The sequence below is a fragment of the Pagrus pagrus genome (assembly GCF_965226575.1).
Source record: "Pagrus pagrus genome assembly, chromosome: 1".
Classification (NCBI taxonomy): Eukaryota; Metazoa; Chordata; class Actinopteri; order Spariformes; family Sparidae; genus Pagrus; species Pagrus pagrus.
Genome location: NC_140185.1, coordinates 37070015 through 37087403, shown reverse-complemented (window position 1 = coordinate 37087403; position 17389 = coordinate 37070015). Strand labels below are relative to the sequence as shown.

The window sequence follows — 17389 nt, the reverse complement described above, 5'->3', positions numbered from 1 at the left end:
AGCTCCAAAGTCAACAGATTTATTTCCTTTAGCACTGAAGTTGTTCACAGTAACATCACAAGGGAATACATTGCCAGTGGTTATCCTGCTCAGTAGTAGCGCTCCGTGCTCCGAGTCCATTCTGTGTGCTCTGGATTCCCCCAGTAGAAAAAGAGGAAAGCGAACAATGAAAGGTATTGCTTTAATTTTTCTCTCTGATAACCCAACGCCCACCGAGCTGGTGAGCAACCCGATCGCCAGAGAGGTCCCTCTTTGAGAGAATGAGTAAGGAGGATGCATTGCACGGTTACTGTGTGGACACAGTAATCAAAAAGAGGGGCGAGGGAAAGAGGACGGCGAAAAGAAAGAAAAAGCTTACAAAAGAAATCAGAAGGCAAATTAAAACAAAAGCACATAAAGAACATAAAAACATAAATAAGTGGAGAGAAAAAGGGAACGGGAGAACAATTCCAACGACGACATGCAAAGAAAAGACGAATGCTGAACATGCAAACAACCGTACGAGGTCAAAGCTAAGAGTAGGAATCCTCTTGGTTTTTTAAATAAGCTTGTCAGTAAACTTGGCTTATTTACAGAATGAGTGTTTTGGTGAGATCTGAGTCTTCATACAGACGGAGGGAAGAGGGAGCCGACAATTATCAACAAAGGGTTTGTTCCTCTCAGAGAGGCTACGTCTACATTCTTAAATTACGGTAAATCATTTCCCAAACGTATATTACAAGGTTTCTCTCGTCAAAAAAGCCGGGAAAAGGAACAAAACGCTCACAAACGTTTGAGATTTCTCGGTGATCAAATAACTTAAACATGACAAAAATATCCTTAAATAATTTGACGTTAAGAAACATTCTCTACATCTCTCATATAAATAACGGAGAATAAATTAATAACAAAAAAAAATGACAATACACAATAAAGTACAAAAATATACACAGCAGTTCAATATTGTAAAAAATTATAATGAAAATTAAAAATGCGCTGACGTGATGTAACTGAATCCAAATCTGAGTCACTTCTCAAAAGTGCAAAAGGAAAAGGAGACGTTTCATTGGTCGGCCTGGTCACAGCAGACGGACGGCTGAGTTCATCTCTGTGAAATAGTGTCGGTCTACAAACGTACTGAGTGAGTCGCTGGTGACGTTAGATAACATGCTAACATTATCAGTTGGTTCAGAGTTTATTCAAAAGACGTGTTCGTTCACTCGACTCTCATTTCTGTCTACAACCAGTTTAAACTCCAGCAGAGGACGTTAAAGGTGTCATTTGTAAGACATGGCCAGAATCAGAGGGCAGCTCCAAAACCATAGGGGGCAGCGTAACCGCTAACCTCTGCTCTACATACTTAGCTGTTGCAACTAGCTGCCATTAGCAAGGAGCTCAGTTAGCCGTGGAGCTAAGTGGCCCTACTAGCTGACAGGAGTCTGCCCACACTGCAACCTCAGATAACGTGGTCACCGTGGTCAGTGGGCTCAGCACCAGGATCTGAAGTCGGTATTCGCAGCTATGAAACCGTGTAATTATTTTGTCACGTGATGCACTGGGGCCCAAAATTACTTCTTCCCTGACGCTCACATTGGGAGAGAGCAGCTGTGAAACAGTGGAGAAACGACTCCTTTGACTCATAATTTGAACTGAAATTTGGAAAGTGTAGAAGAGCAGCAAGATGAAATAAATTTTAATTCTAATTCTATAAAAAATTATATTCGAGTAACCGCCTCGGACGGTGGAAACGCTCTGAGATGCACAAATCAGAAGATCTGGGTAATTTTATAGCCTAAACACTGAGTCCAGGTTTTAACGTAACATCCTTGGACCCGGCTCACAGGCCTCCGAGGTACGAGACGGGACAAGCTGGGGCTAGTTTGGTTAGCATGCTAACTTCAGTAGACATCTTGCATCAGTCACTGTTGTTTCGTCACTCGTTTTGAGAACATAAGTTCATGTTTTAAACTGATATTTTGGCCGTATCTTACAAGATGATGACACGCAGCTAACAAACTAGGATAGCGTCCTCCATTTTGATTTCTCCAGCTCTACGTTCCCTCAGAGTTCAGCACTTTCACGTCGACAAAACTTTGTGTGTCCCAAAGTTGATGAAAAACAGATTTATTTCAGCCTTGTGAGTGAATCGACTCCTTGCAGCGATTCCATTGGAATGAATTCATTTCTCCAGGAAAACGTTTTTTTGGATGCTGGTGTGACCAGGCCTGCACAGGAATACAAAACAAAATATGGCAACACAACTCTAAAACGTAATGTCACGACTACACTTTTTGTACATACGGAACATTATTTAATCTGTACAACAGAATAGATCATTCATTTATGTAATATCACCTCCCCCCTTATCATACTTTTATGGGCAGCCTTCGAACTGCTCGAACCGTTTTACAGAAACGCCACAGAGCGAGCTCCCGAAATCTGCCGTTCACAAAGAAAGACGACATTAAAAAGAATTACAATCCAGCCAGCGTTCGTCCGTCTGCCCGTCCTCCACCGCTCCTGCTTCCTGTTTGTCAGCGTGTGCAACGTCATTACATCCCGCAAAGAAGTCATGTTTGTGTAGAGGACTACGTACAGTATGTGTGTTTTTATGTACATGTGGGAGGAATAGAAGAGAAAAGAGTGGAGGGGATGTGTGTGTAGATTGACAAACATCACTGTCTTAAGGCTTTTTTTTCTTTTTACAACTCTTCTGAGATGCGTCTGTTTGGTCTGGTGGGGAGAGGTGGACTCTACTGAAAGGACTGGGGAGGGGGTGAAGTGAAGTGGGGGAGGGACAGGGAGGGGTCCTCTGTCTTTTCTTCAGTTTCGGACTCTCGTGGTGGTGGCGGGCCGTGAGCGGGCCGCTGTCTCCAAGAGCCGCCGAGGTTAATAGTTATTATGGATGATCCCTGGTGGCAGAGACAAGTCAAGCCATCACACATGTGAGGAGGACACACACCCACCGAAAGACCCCCGAGGACACAGAGAGGGACACAAGGTAGGGACAACAAAGCTACATTTGCTACTTATTGTAAAATACTGATCAACTTTTAAACTGAATAGCCATTCCCAGTATACAGTACAAAATTTATAGGCAAAAAGTAGATTTCTTTTTTTTGTTCTCACTCCTAACTAAAGGGTAAAGTTAGCAGCTCTCCTCTGTCGTTCTCTTGTTTAATGACCTGATAACTGCTTTTCGTCTAGTCATGCACAGCTACCGCTCCTTAAGGTTGTTCCTGTGTCCTGTTGCTGGCGGCCATCTTTGTTTTGTCTTTGCCGGGGGGGCATTTAGAGTCATTGGGCGGGGGCTGGTTGGGCTTGCTGCTGGGGGCATGCTTGGCGGGGGAGCTAGGCGTGGCGGGGGCGCCAGGGGAGTGGGACGCTTGGATGTTCTTCTCGTCTGAAAAAAGCTGTTTAATTACGTCAAAGAAGTTACTCAACGGGCTGCCTACACAGATGGGAAGAAAAGAAAAAACAAAGAGAGAGAGAACAAACAACAGATGAGCAATGAGGTTAACGTGAGGAGAAGAAGAGGAGGAGGAGGAGGTGATGGAGGGATGAGAGGAGGAGTGGAGGCGGAGGAAAGGAGACTCGTCAGCCGGGGGGGAAAGGGGAAATGGTTTCAGGGTCGTTGAGGCCGGAGGAAGAGTTGGCACCACGAGGAGCCGGCAAAGTGAAGTAATGTCTCATCTCCAGCAGAGATATTAGTATTTCTGTCAGTATCAGTGAGGTCAGTGTTGGCTTCAGAGTCTCAGTTTCCTCTGCTGGCTGGAGAGCTAATGGGAGCGCTGGAAGACGACTCAGATCTCTACGTGTCGAACAAGCTTTTTACTGAGAATGATTTTTAATATAATTACATTTTTAATCATCACGAGTACAGAAATTAGCACATTTTACTCAGATGATACTCAGTACTAAGTATATCAGTCTCAGTTGCACAAGGTCGACGGGTACATGCTTCACTCGCTAACAGACAGCTCAGTCTGTACAGAACTACAGTGGCTGTTTGTCACGATTTAACACTTCAAACTGACTTAAAGTGATAGTTTGGGTCTTTTGATGTTGGGTTGTATGAGGTACTGATCTGTGGTCAGTGTGTTACCTGCAGTAGATGACCGTCGGCTCTGGTCCGCCCATCAGCAAGATGTATTTTAGCCACCAAAACTAAGTTAGCCTTAAAAATATATATATCTGTTTTAGTGAGCGCTATGTTTTAAACATTTTTGGTGCTTTGCTTTCAGACGGCCTTTTTTCACAGTCCACTTGTACGTAGGAATTCAGATGTACAGTTGAGGGACTGCAGTGCCAAAGGAAAGCGCCAAAAATGTTTAAAACATAGCGTTCACTGAAACGGATATATGTTTTAGGTGGTTAAAATACTTCTTCTAATTCTGCTTCTGCTTCTCCACACAGGTGAGAGCTGATGTTCATACCTCACACAGCCTCACACCAGAAGACCCCAACTATCTCTTTAAGAAATTCACGAAAATTGAGCAAGAAGATAATTTCCTTCGATCGTTTTGTTGGGTCATCAGGTCTCTGTAGTTCTGCTGCCTAGCTTGGCCTTGGCCCGGTGCGTCTGTAAGAGTCCTACGTTTTTAGCACATCTACGTTCAAAAAATGAAAATAACCTCGTATGTTTCTTCTGCTTATGATTGGTTGATACTTTAATGCAGAGATATGTTCACATTTCGTGCTCTCTTCTCTCACAGTTTTTACACAAATGTTTCTCTGTGTGAACGTCTTCCAAAGCGCCCGTTAACTCTCCATCATATCAACATCCATCACAACAACATCCAACATCCAACATCCACCCGTTAGACAAGGTTCTTTGTTAAGTGTTTAAAACAGTCATGAGTGAATCAAAACGTGCAACAGTACAGCACAGTGCACACATTAATACACAGTCATTGCCAAGGTTAGTCTCCCAACAGCGTCCCTCAGTGATTAACATCCTGTTTGTTTGGTTGCTGATGAAGATTCATTGGTTGTTGTGATAACTTACCATGTGACCTCTGTAACAGTGACATGTGCATTTCTGGTGTCTGATTCTTTGTTCCAGTGATTTCAAATATGGAAAGTTGATGATGAGGACGAGGGACAACCCACTGTCAAGCTTCACCATGCAAAGGGTTACTCAGGTCAGTTCAGAGCTACACACACACACACACTCACACAATGAAATATATCCATCTTATTGAGTCATTTCATCTGCTGTCAATCTGCCTTAAACACCTCCGTGAATAAAAACAGGACAACTAACAACTAAATTATATTTGTATTCATGTATTTCTATATTGATTACTGTCCTGCTGTTTTCAATCAATTTCTGAATTCTTGACAATCAATTTTTTAGTTCTGGGCTTTCCAATGTGAAAATGTGTTGCATGTCTTTGTCATGTGAAATGATTTTGGTCTTTCGGTTTTTAGGAAAGTGAGAAAGAAATTATTCACCATTTTCATAAATTCTGTAGAACAAACCAGTCGATTGATAAAGGGTTTGATTGATCAGCCACTGATCGTTATTGGCCGATATTGGTTCTAAATAGTTTGATCGGTGGTCTTTATAAAGGGTCATTCTGTACCAACTCACGAGAAGTTCATGTTGTGGATCTTCTCAAAATAATTCACGCTGAAACTTCTATTAAATTCATGAGACTGAAAATCCTGCTGGACTCCAAATACTTTTTAAGTTATGAATTTTTGAAGTTTGGCCCTCGGAGCTAAATTTCAACATTTAATGATTCTGTGTAATCTGAACTTCACCAAATGTTTATTTTTTTACTGGACTGGGTTGAAATTCGTCGTCAACATCCACAGAATCTCAAAAAAGCTGAAATTTTGCTCCGAGGGCCAAACTTCAAAAATTCATAACTTAAAAAGTATTTGGAGAACGGCTGCAGGATTTTGCTCAACATGATTTTTTGAGACATGAACTGGGAAAAGTTCTGGATTCTGGGTGAGTTGGCCTGGAGTGACCCGACCGCTTGCTGCAGGGCTCGAGACTAACTGCGTCCTGTCGTCTGATCTCGGAGCACCGTTAAGATCAGTTGATGATCACCTCTATGAGTCAGTCTTCTCAGCACAGGATCAATTTACTGATGAAATGTACTAAATACATTCACGCCAGAAGATCCTATTTTTGACGAGAGCTTCTCTTTAGCGCTAACTTTAACTTGTATGATGATGTTCTGGAGTTGTGCTGTAATAACCACTGCAGCCTCGAGCGTGTTTAGACTTCAGTGTCGTTCTGCTCATGTCCTCAGAAAACGTATTTTTAAATAAAACAGTTGATCTACATGTGGTTCACATTTAAATGACTTGTTAAGTTGAACTTATATTTTTGCAGCTCACACTCTCTCTCTCACACGTGTTAGTGCACACAGGGTGTGTTGGTGACAGGCCTCCACAACGTTGCCAGTGTGTGTTAAAAGCCAGAGTTAAGGTGTTTGTTGCCGGGAGCTCCCGGTCGCTCTGGGTCTTACCACGCTTGGAGGATTTACTGGGCAAAGAGGCTGAGCGCTGAGAGCCATCTGAGAGCAGAGGACAGTGTCAGAAACACCAACCGACCCACTGAGGCCCAGTGCTTCATCATCATCAGCTGCACACTGGCTAAAACACTTCACTTCTCCTCGGTACCAGTTTAAAGGATAAATAACTCCAGACACGGTGAATGTTCAGCTCATTTCCATCTCGCTTCAGAATTCAATTCTGTTTCTTTTTTGTGATTAATTGCAGCTGGAGGAGTTCCTCTTGTGTTTCAGTCAATTCTAAGTCTGACAATCTTTGATCTCCAGCGCCGCTGCTCAGGTCGGGACCTCCTGGAGGAATGAACAGCCGGAGTCACATCAGATTCTGCTCTGATCCGGAGCCGTTTACCGACGGGAGGAGAGCTCAGGTAATGTTCTGAAGCTTTCTTCATGTTATGTTTAGCCTCTCTGACTCTCCTGGAAGTTATAGCGACAGTGGATTTCTCTGGTTTGTAGCAGAAATGTTGCATATTATATCTTTAACATCAATTACTGTCATTTAAAAATATAATATGTAGCATTTCTGCATTAAAATGGCCAAAAAACAAAATATATAAACTTCAAAACATTACTTCATCTGTGAACATTATAAATTGTAATGTCTGGGTTGTTAGCTCTGGTCCAGAATCCATTAATGGTATTGATCACTTTAATCACCAAAACCTGGCACATGACCAGGAGACGGCCTGTTGGACAAAGATACAGAAGCTTTTTTTTGCTACTTGGCAGCATTTTGTGTGTTAATAGCACTGAAATTTCCAAAAGATATTCAGACAGGAGACTTTGGTAAGCTGAACATTCACTGCACAGACATTACCCTTTAAAATCCATCTGCTACTGCATCCACACAAGTATGAGCTAACACTCACACATAGACAGACCATCAGGTTCACATGTCTGTGGAGCTGTAAGTGTTCAGTAAAGTTCATCAAACACATGCAGATCATCTGCTTCTGAGGCAAAGAGATCAGCAAACACAACCACAAACGCTGTGCTTGTTTGCTCGCTCACTGCGACATACAGTAACACACAGTAATATACAGCATGCTTCACTTTAGCTTTTCAGTGGCAAACGCACAGCTGTGTGTGAACGGCAGCTCGCCCAGAACCATCGGCACACAAAGAGTTTGGCGACCCTGCTTGTGATTAGCCTGGCCGGTACCGAGCCCAGAGGCCGGCCAGCCCAACAGTGTGTGCATGGTTCTGGGTTGGCATTTCATTCAGCATGCGAGTCATTCAGTCCATCCAAGTGGCATCAGAGTCAAGCTGTGGATGACAGAAGCAGGTGGCATGGAGAGGCAGGCCAGATAGATAGATAGATGAGAGATAGATAGATCGATAGACTGATTGATTGATTGATAGATGTGGGTTATTGGCACATCTACACGGTGGGGGGTGACTCATTGTGCATACAGTGCCTGATAACAGTTCCCATCTGTGGCAGTGACTGGGTCGACTGGTCCTACTGGTTCAGTGTGCTGAGGTGATAGTTTGGAGTTTAGTGTAACTCTTGTATTTGGAGATCTTCCAGATAACCAGCGGCTCACGAAACAAAGGTGAACAGCGGCTAACGAGGCGGAGAGGCTGGATGTTCGGTCTCAGTTAGGTCCCAGTGAAGCGTCGCGTTGGGCTGAGGCTGAGTTCAGATGAATGAAACGACCTGGATTTTCACGGTTTTACAGATTAATAAACTGTATATGTGCATAAAGTTTGATTCTTTGTTCATTCAATATTTGAAAACTACACGTTTCAGATAGTATGTAGTATAAAACAATATATAAGTAATTTTATTTTGAAATCTTAAGTAATAGTTATATCCCAAACTATTTTGTAATTCAGATGATCGAAAGTCTCTTTTCTCTCAGCGTTTCAAATCACACCTGTGTCTCTATAAAAACGTACGGGACGCTGTCATGTCTTAACATCTTTAATGTGATGTCTGAAATACATTTCATTAAATTCTATATTTTTAACCTTTTCTTTATAAATGACTGATTGTTAAATTGAGTTGTACATTTCATAATTTTGTTTTTGAACAACCTCCCTTAACTTTTTACTGCTAAGCTTTTACTGTTTATCATTTATTTCAATTTATTAACAGTATTTTCTGTTCTAATAAATCTTTGTGTATAATGTCAATTGTATTATTTTTACTGCTTGTTATCTAAATGTATCTGTTATTATTTTAACTACTGATATTTTATCACTGTCTTATTCAATTCACAGGTTTGTGTATTTTTTTAATATCCTACATTGTGTCACTTGTAAACACTTTGATTTGTCTGAAAGGTGCTTGTTAATAAAGTTTGATTGAATGAAGGAATATTAACTTTTTTTGACATTGTTGAAAATGTGTACTTTGAATTCTGAGTTTATAATTGAGGTCAAAGATGGTGTTGAACTGGACTCCATGAGATTAAGAGATGTTTCACATTTTCTGTCCTCATGAGGACAAAATATTAGGGACACCTCTGAATATAATGCAAATACCATCACTACCTGCCGTCTGTCCTCAGGGATAAAGGATGTAACTCAGTTTATACCCCTAGAACAGCGTCAACAGATATTGTTATTATTCATAACTAATCGTCAAGTTCGTTAAAATGATCTCACTTTACTTTATTAAAGCGAATAAGACTTGACAGAAATTATTTGGTGAGATTATAAGTTTTTGCTCTTTTACTTTTGTTTTGGAGCCGCTGTCTGTCTGGAGACCAGAGGTCACTGCTAATCAATATTAAAAAAATCCAAACTATCTGGATCTGGCTTCGTGATGTGGGAGCTGAGGTGATGTGACACTATGTGAGGATGGGTTGTAGTTACTCTACTTCACCACCAGAGGGGACCATTATCAAGTAAATAACCACAGATACACCAACAGGAGAACTACAGCGTCACACTAACAAACAAAACTAAGGAGGACGAGTGGAGAACAGTCACTTTCTTTTCTTCCATATTTTTATAATCCGTCCATCTACTGCATCTATAGGCAGCCCAAAATATCCAATCACATCCAAGAGGACCTCAAAGATTTGTGTGTTTGTTTCACTTCACACTTCAAGTATGAATATGTTCTGCAATGTTGACACTTTTCTGCCTCCTTCGGATAACAAGAGCTGAATGCACAAATGTAACTGCTAATCACACGTGTTCAGTTGTAAACATCCATTTTCCTGATTGATCCGACTGTTGGCCTGTGTGTGTTTCTGCTGAGTCAGACGCCGGGTGAGAGCCGAGCGGCCGTCTGCGGAGGATAAATTACAGTTTGACGTACAGCTCCTGAGTAATCAGTCCTGTAAATGCACATCTAGAGCTCATTGACTAATTTTACCATGTACTGTATGTGTGTGTGTGGGTGTGTGTGCACGCCATGGTATGTGGCAGGGGCATGCACGTGGAGATGCCGTGTGCTAAAAGCAGTGTGCTGAGCTGAGCCGAGCGGGTCCGAGCCAAGGTGGGCCGCAAGTGTGGCTGTGCTGTGAGGATGCCGGGAGGGAAGGAGGGAGGCTGTGAGGACGTGGAGGAGGAGGAGGGTTTGGAGGGTGTAGGCGTGGTCAGGGACGGGTGGCGAGGGACTTCACTTACCAGATATCTGTGGCTGGATGCCAGGCTGGTCGTTAGAGCTGAGCAGCTGGGCCTGGATGGTCTCAACCACACGCTTGAAACGTCGGCTGGGACCTGATGAGGAACAAACGGAGCCTCATTAGGTTTTATTACAGGTGACTGAAAGCTGTTTACAGGTAAAGGTTATGTAACATGGCTATTTTCAAGCCTTAATTAATGATCATGATGAGCTTGAGGGACGCTCACCACAATAAATCTCTCTGCATCAATTTCATCAATTACTGTAGACTTTCATAAAATCCATCCGAGCATAAAATTACGAGACTCAGTCAGTTGAGACGTTTTCTGCTGGATGTTGAACTTTAACACAGCTTATTTAACGTTGTGTTTACATTGATGGGACTCAGATTGTGTTGGACGTGTTACACTGACTGACTCCGGTCTTCACGTCTCTGATCGGATGTGGATTCAGCCCATTTTCTGCTGCTTGAAAAGATTGAAACATTCATGATGCGGCCGTGTTCAGGGAGGATTCAGGAACCTCGACATTTCTGCGCTTCAACTCACTCGTGATCTACACCGAATACTGTTCATTTATTCATGTTTTTTACAGACTCCCAACTCATCACATTGCATGGCTAAAAGCAGGTGGACACCCAAACACTGCGGCCATACGTGATAACACGACATGCAACATCCGTCCACCAGAAGCTGGACTTGCTGCAGGGATTTCCTTCCATTCAGACACCGTAGTGACACTTCTCCGTCTCCCACTGAGCACTGTTTTGGTGATTTACAGTAAAAAACTGGGCTTACTTTGTGGTGCATTTCAAGCCTCACTCTTTCACTTCACCATGGTACTTAATATTATGTAGAAAACAAACTTTAGAGGTGTGTTCTTAAACCTACGTTTACATATGTTCGAGTGTAAATGACTGATAGGTACAAACATTTTTTAAATCAGTCACCTCAGCCAGGAGCCGCACATGTGCTGTAACGGCTGCAACGTAATCCTTGAGGGCAACTTTTACCGTCTCTAAAACTGGTTGTTTCTGCAGCTTACAGGCTGAGGTTGTTATTCTAAGTGTGTGACAACATTTCCCAAAGGAGCCCTACAGAAATCGGCCATTTTGTTAAAGAGTAAAATCCTTTTTGTTTAACCAGAAACAGCTGCTGTGTTGCTCTCCATTCACAGAAACAGTAACTTTATCACCGTCGAACACAACGGAAACTAAATAAATCTGAGAGAAAAAGTCTTCTACTGTTCAACAATCACCAACTCTAGTTTGGTTGAAATAAACCCTCAACTCACCGCAGCAGATGTGAAATATTCTGTTGCTACACACTGTTTTCCCCGCTGATTCTCTGCTGCTGACCTTTTCACATCTTACATGGTGTATCAAGGCTTTGTTTTGATCAAACCACAGTTGGAAAGACAAACGAGACAAGTTTTATTTTGTTTTTGTCGGGTTTGAGTATTAAGTGTATTTTATGTGAATTCACGTTAGTCTTCAACAGCCCAAAGTGACATTTCAACACACAACAGTCCAAAGCCAGAAGTTATTAATAAAACAGACAAAAAGCCATAAAAACAGGAAATGTTTGGCGTTTTTGTTTAAAAGACATCTTCAACCTTTTCACCAAACTTCACCAGACTTTTTCCTTTTGACCTGCAGATCAACAGATCAATACTCACTGGTCTGTGCTCAAACGTGTGTTGGACTGTAAGTACTGTGTGTTCTGTTCACCTGAGAGCAGGGTGAAGGTGACGGAGTAGATGCCGTTGTCCTTGGTGGCGCTGCTGCTCTCGGTGTAGGTGATGTCCACCTGGAACTTCACCGGCTTCTGGAAAACCGTCGGACCGGCTGTGGACTTGTACTCCGCCCTGAAGCTGGTCTGAGAGATGACGCTGTGGCTCAGACTGGGGATCTGAGGGGAAGCAGACTCTGAGTCAGCAGAAACACAGACAAACAACTTCTGCACCAGTAAAGATGGCAGCATGGAAGTGAGAGGAAGAGACAGGAGCAGACGGAGACGGTGTGGTGGATGTTTTACATCTGAACACATCACAGTGTTGTGCAGCGTCAGCGTCGGGCTCAACGCTGACAACGAGACATGAACAGACAGCAGCCGGCTGCACATGATGCTGCTGTCCGCATGAAAACACACAAACTGACTGAACACACACCTACACACAAGTTACAGAACATACTCTCTTATAATTTAAAGGAATAGTTCTAAATACTTTTCCCTTGTACTGCGGCGGGTTAGGGTAACTGAGGTTACATAAATAATGCGCTTATTTTTACCCAAACCAAAATGTTTTCTCAGCTCGTTCTCATGCCTGAATCCAAACAGGCTTCCAGTGAAGGTCTGGTTTGCCTGTAGGTGGTGCGCTGAATCTGTCATGTAGTTTTAGGAACGGTGTTATCATGTTGATTCATCAGGAAAAAGAGAACAGACGATGGATGGATGTTGGGAGCAAAGAGGAGACTCACGGAGAGGAAGGCGTGGACGATGTCTGCCTTTATTGAGCTGAGAGGTTTGTCTCTGATCACAATGAAGATCTGCTCCTCCTTCTCCAGGTTGATGAAGTTACCGAACCACGACTTCTTAGCCAGTCTGCAGGGACGAGACGTACCGAGATCACGACTGGATTCAAAACACTGGATCAATGGATTTGTTTACACCAGTACATGTCTGACATTAAAAATATACGTGATCAAAATCTTACTGGTTACTCAGAACGGGAACCTCAGTTTGTACTTTAACACATTTAGAGAGTTGGCTCAAATTTGGACTCATTACCTCGAGTTAACTTGTGGATTTCTCTGGTTTAAACATTGTTGGAAACATTTAGGATAATGAACGTACAAGACTCAACAAAATCTTTAACTTGCTAAGCCAACAATGAAAACACATCTGCTACAACCACTCAGCCTGCTAGAATGTAACAGTACTGCAAACTATAATACACAAGATTACTTTTTAAATATGTGTGTTTCTGGATTATATGTGGACAATCAGAAATATTTTACTGACCCGAGGGAGAAACTGGACAGTCACGGAAACAAGAAACAACATTTTGCACCTCCTACATTACTCACTCTGGAGAAGAGTCTGGAGTTAGACTGGACATGTCTTCCTGGGTGGGAACTGTGGAAATGAAGGTCACAGAGTTACGTCTGTGATTTGTGACTTCTTAGATATTTCTTACATAAACCTCAGATCAACATCGACTTCCTGCTGTCTTCACGTGCTCATAAGGATGCTTCTGTTTTTCCACTGAGCGTTATTTCAGATTATAAAAATATAATCTGTCTGTAAATGAGATTATCTGGTCTCTGTTCAGTTTGTCTGGAGGGACTCTGTGGCTCTATTACAGCAACTACAGGAAAACCGCCTAAACTAAACCATAAAAAATGGTGAATTTTCCACTTCCTGTAATGAGATAGTTATCTTGAGTGTGACACGGCCGGAGGCGGCTGTTTGTCATGATGAGGCTGCAGCAGGTGAACCGTTAAATACTTCCATTAGGAACACAGAGACGATTTGTTCCCCTGAGCTACAGGACTGCTGCATAAACACTCTCTGCTGAATCAATAAGAGTGAGATAATATCCTAAAGACCTGATCTAAATAAATCATAAACTCCCGCCCACTCTCCCCGCCTCCCGCCCCTCCCCCTCCCCACCTTGCATTTTCCTGCGGTGGAAGCGTGGCGAGCCCAGGAAGCTGTTCTTGATGGAGTTGAGGCGTGTCCTCCAGGGCATGCCCCCAATGGAGGGGCTGGGCGGCGGCGTCGGGCTGGGCGTACCGGTCGGGCTGTCCTTGGGCGTGTGCACCGGGGTGCCTTTAGGGGTGGGGAGAGGGCTCCCTCTGGGGGAGGGGTGGGGGGTAACCTGCGTGATGGGGACAGATTTGCCGTTGTGGTCAGGGTGGAGGTGGTGGCGACGGCGGGGCGACATAGGAGGCACAGGGGAGAGGGGGATGGAGAGCTTCGGGGGGACGGTGAGAGGTGGGTGACGTCTCACCCGCGGGCTGTTGGGGATGCAGGGAGCCAGAGACTGGCAGGGCGTGGAGGGCTCAGATTTGGGGGTGGTGGGGGTCTGGGCTGTGTTGGGAAGAGGGTTGGACCTGGTGGTCTGCAGGGGCTTCTCAGACACTTTAGGCTTGGCGGGGAGGGTCTGCGTGCGGGGGTGCATGAGGGGAGACCCCATCTTTGGATGGTAGGAGTTGGGCGTGCGCGGCCCCACCCCGTTAAGGCGGACCTCGGGGGAGTGGGTGGGGCTGCAGTTGGGGGACTGACACAGGTCTGGGGACTGGGGCGGGATGAAAAACCGCCGGTGGGGCTGCGATTGGTCATGCACCGTTACACATGACAGCAGAGGCAGCCAATGAGAGAGCGAGGCCAGAGGAGCACCGCGGCCCAATAAAGGTTCATTCCCATTTAAAAAAAAAAAAAAAAAGCACACCAGGAAATAAAAAAGGAGCGTGGCAGATGGGTTGAGAGGTGGAGCAGGCAGCAAGTGGTGAGAGTGCAAGAAAGAAAGAAAAAAAGAACATGCGATTAGCACAGTGATTAGCCAATCAGGAGGCAGCAGTGGAGCATTCATGACGCATTAACAGCAGGGATGCACCGAGATCAAACCCGCCGGACCAAAAGCTTCAGTCAGATCAGTTCTGCCTCAACAGGTTTCACACTCACCTGTGTGAAACGTTTCTTCATTTTTAAATCACAATTTTTATTATATTTTTCATGAACCACTCTTATTAATTAGAGAAACCAAAGTGGTGCATGCACTGTGTTGTGCGTCACTGTGAGTATTTTAATGACTCATTTATGCAAATTATAAATGTCAAATCTATTTTCTATAAATATTTTCAGACAAATGTGATTATTGTAGTTTAGATCAGAACAATTTTGTGTACAGCAGCAAAACCCTCCAGTACTGAATTTATCAATAGATTTTATTTATCATGATTTTAACTTTTCACAGAATAATCAGCTACACATCGTTCGGATTCTCGTTAAATTAAAATTTCCATTGATGATTATTGTCTGATACCTCGGTGCATCCCTCATTACCAGCAAGTGACCCAGCTTGAAAGCTAACAGGTTTAGCTTCACCCTCCACCTGGGAAAGCAGCCAGAGGTCATGCACAGTGCTGATGCACAATGCTGTGGGATGAATGAGCAGATCACTGATCAGACAGTGTGAAGACTCAGCAGAGCAGACCTGAGGTCAGCTGTCAGTCTCTTCTCATAACAGCATCAGAAGGCATGTGTGAACACTTCACATGAGGTGAAACTCACTCTTGTCTCGGTTGACGGGGAAGGTGTGTGTCAGTGTGGGGCTCATTCTGATTTCTTTAACATAACGGACCTCATGCAAGAACCTCTCGTACAAACAGATTGTTTTCCTAATGGCACCTACCAACTATTTACATTCGTCCATTTGGTACAAACTAAACCGACAAATGGTCACGGTACAGTCAGCATTCGTCTACCAGAAGATACAACGTGTAACATTTTGGCTTTTTTAGTTTAGTTAAAAGAACAATATGTAAGAATTTTAGTTAAAACTATTCAAAAGTAACCAACAGCATGTGAATAAAAAGCAGTGTTGACATTATGACGCTAATGTGCTAGCCATGTATGAACCACACTCCCCTGATCCCCCAGCTCCTAGTCCAAACGGTTGGCTGTACGGCTAACTGAGCTAACTAGCTAAAGGCAGCTAGTTAGCAGCAGTTAGTGGCTATTCTGGTGATATGCTGCACTCCCCTTTTTTTAGTGGGAATCTGACGGATGGCCAGTTTTTACCTTTTGCACCTTTAAGGTGCCAACTATTTACCAAAACTTCCCCCGATTTGACCCCTACTAGCACAAAATGGCTGCCCTCCAACAGAATATGGATTTTACTTTGCAAAGTAAAATAGAAATAAATATGATAAATGAATATTATGTTCATATCTCCTCTTTCCTTTGGTTTTGTTATCTGCCAAGGACTTTGGACCGACTGTCTTGTGTAAATATAGAGTTAAGTTTATCTTTTACTGTGACATGCATCGTCATGGTTTGCCATTTTACTGAGAGGCTCGACAACTTATTGTTTTATTTTACTATTAAGTATTTAGTAGTTTCTACTCTGGGTCTTTATGTAGGTCAATATCCAGGTGAACATCCTCTGTTGAACAGCACTTAATCTGTTTTCTGACGTCTAACTTCATGTTTCATTAACATTGGCCGCTGTAGAGATATTTTTCTTAATTTTCAGATCCTTTAACTGCTGACTCTGCTGAACTTGTTATGCTTTCATCTGTTGATCAACAGCGGGACCTCAAGCTCCAGTTTTTCTTCTTACTCTTGAATGAGAGAGATTTTTGTAAATAAAAAACTGCCCACAGATTGAACCAGAAGCCTCGAGTGTGTGAGGGCATTAACATGAAAAGAAAAGTCCAAGGCACTCTCTTTTTAAACACTTAAAAACAAACTCTGATGCATTTCAACTCCAGGCTCTGCGACTTCCTGAAAAATGCTTGATGCCAAAACACGTTGAAGTTTGTTTTGAAGGTCTAACATGATCATGCTGTTGCAATAAAGACATTTTAACAGTATAAATGAGAGTAACTTGGAGATTTGTATGTCTACATGTATGCCTATCTAAAGAGCACCTCTAATAAACTCAATACGAGTCTAAAAAGCGGTCCAACCCTATTTTAGGGAGTTAGTTATGCCAATAATCAAATATCACACACTCATGAACATGCCACATTCGTCAAGTTAAAAAGAGTGAGTTTGTGCAATTAAGATCAAGTTTGATGAATATGACTTGTAACAGTTGACAAGCGAACCTCACAAGAAAAGGTTTAGAGACAAGTTTAGAAAACGTTCTTGCATGAGACCTGATGACTTTTATTCATTACTTTTGAAACACCTCATAATTAAACAAATGAACAGATAAGGAGAATGTGCCTTGAGGAATAAAGCAATGACATTCATTATAAAGCAAAAATGTCTGCGTGGCTTTGCAAGAGAGCGAATGTTTGATGATACGCAGCCTGTGTCCTTGCTGAGGGTTAGCTTAAAAAATACCTGGCTTCACTAAAACAGGCTGCAGGCGGCGGCTGCAGGCTGATTTGCACAGTTAACCTTTCTGCTTTGTCACTGCGGCAGCACTTTTTGTCATGATGGATTTGAGTCAACTAATCTGCAGCTGCATGAGAATCCGTTCTGGATGATCATTAAATCACCGGATCTCATGTGGAGTTTGGTGTTTGGTCTCCGATGGATCCGGTCCCACTTCATCT

The 17389-nt window shown here is 43.0% G+C and overlaps 1 protein-coding gene across 26 annotated transcripts in view; it reads right to left on the bottom strand.

The window, feature by feature from the left end:
- Nucleotides 1-5: 5 nt before the first annotated feature.
- The window catches only part of LOC311261541 (serine/threonine-protein kinase BRSK2-like), a 175647-nt gene continuing 158263 nt past the window's right edge, over nucleotides 6-17389 (bottom strand). For 15 of the 26 annotated variants that reach the window (XM_084360256.1, XM_084360281.1, XM_084360258.1 and 12 more), the window contains 6 exons: nucleotides 13770-14427; nucleotides 13184-13232; nucleotides 12575-12698; nucleotides 11825-12005; nucleotides 10098-10190; nucleotides 2100-3430 (listed from right to left, as the gene is read on the bottom strand). In XM_084360256.1, coding sequence (XP_084216382.1) covers nucleotides 3207-3430; nucleotides 10098-10190; nucleotides 11825-12005; nucleotides 12575-12698; nucleotides 13184-13232; nucleotides 13770-14427 — 1329 coding nt within the window. In that variant the 3' untranslated portion in view covers nucleotides 2100-3206. Of the gene's footprint in view, nucleotides 3431-8682; nucleotides 9757-10097; nucleotides 10191-11824; nucleotides 12006-12574; nucleotides 12699-13183; nucleotides 13233-13769; nucleotides 14428-17389 lie in introns of those variants that run through there. The other 11 variants (XM_084360266.1, XM_084360271.1, XM_084360269.1 and 8 more) reach the window with 5 other exon arrangements.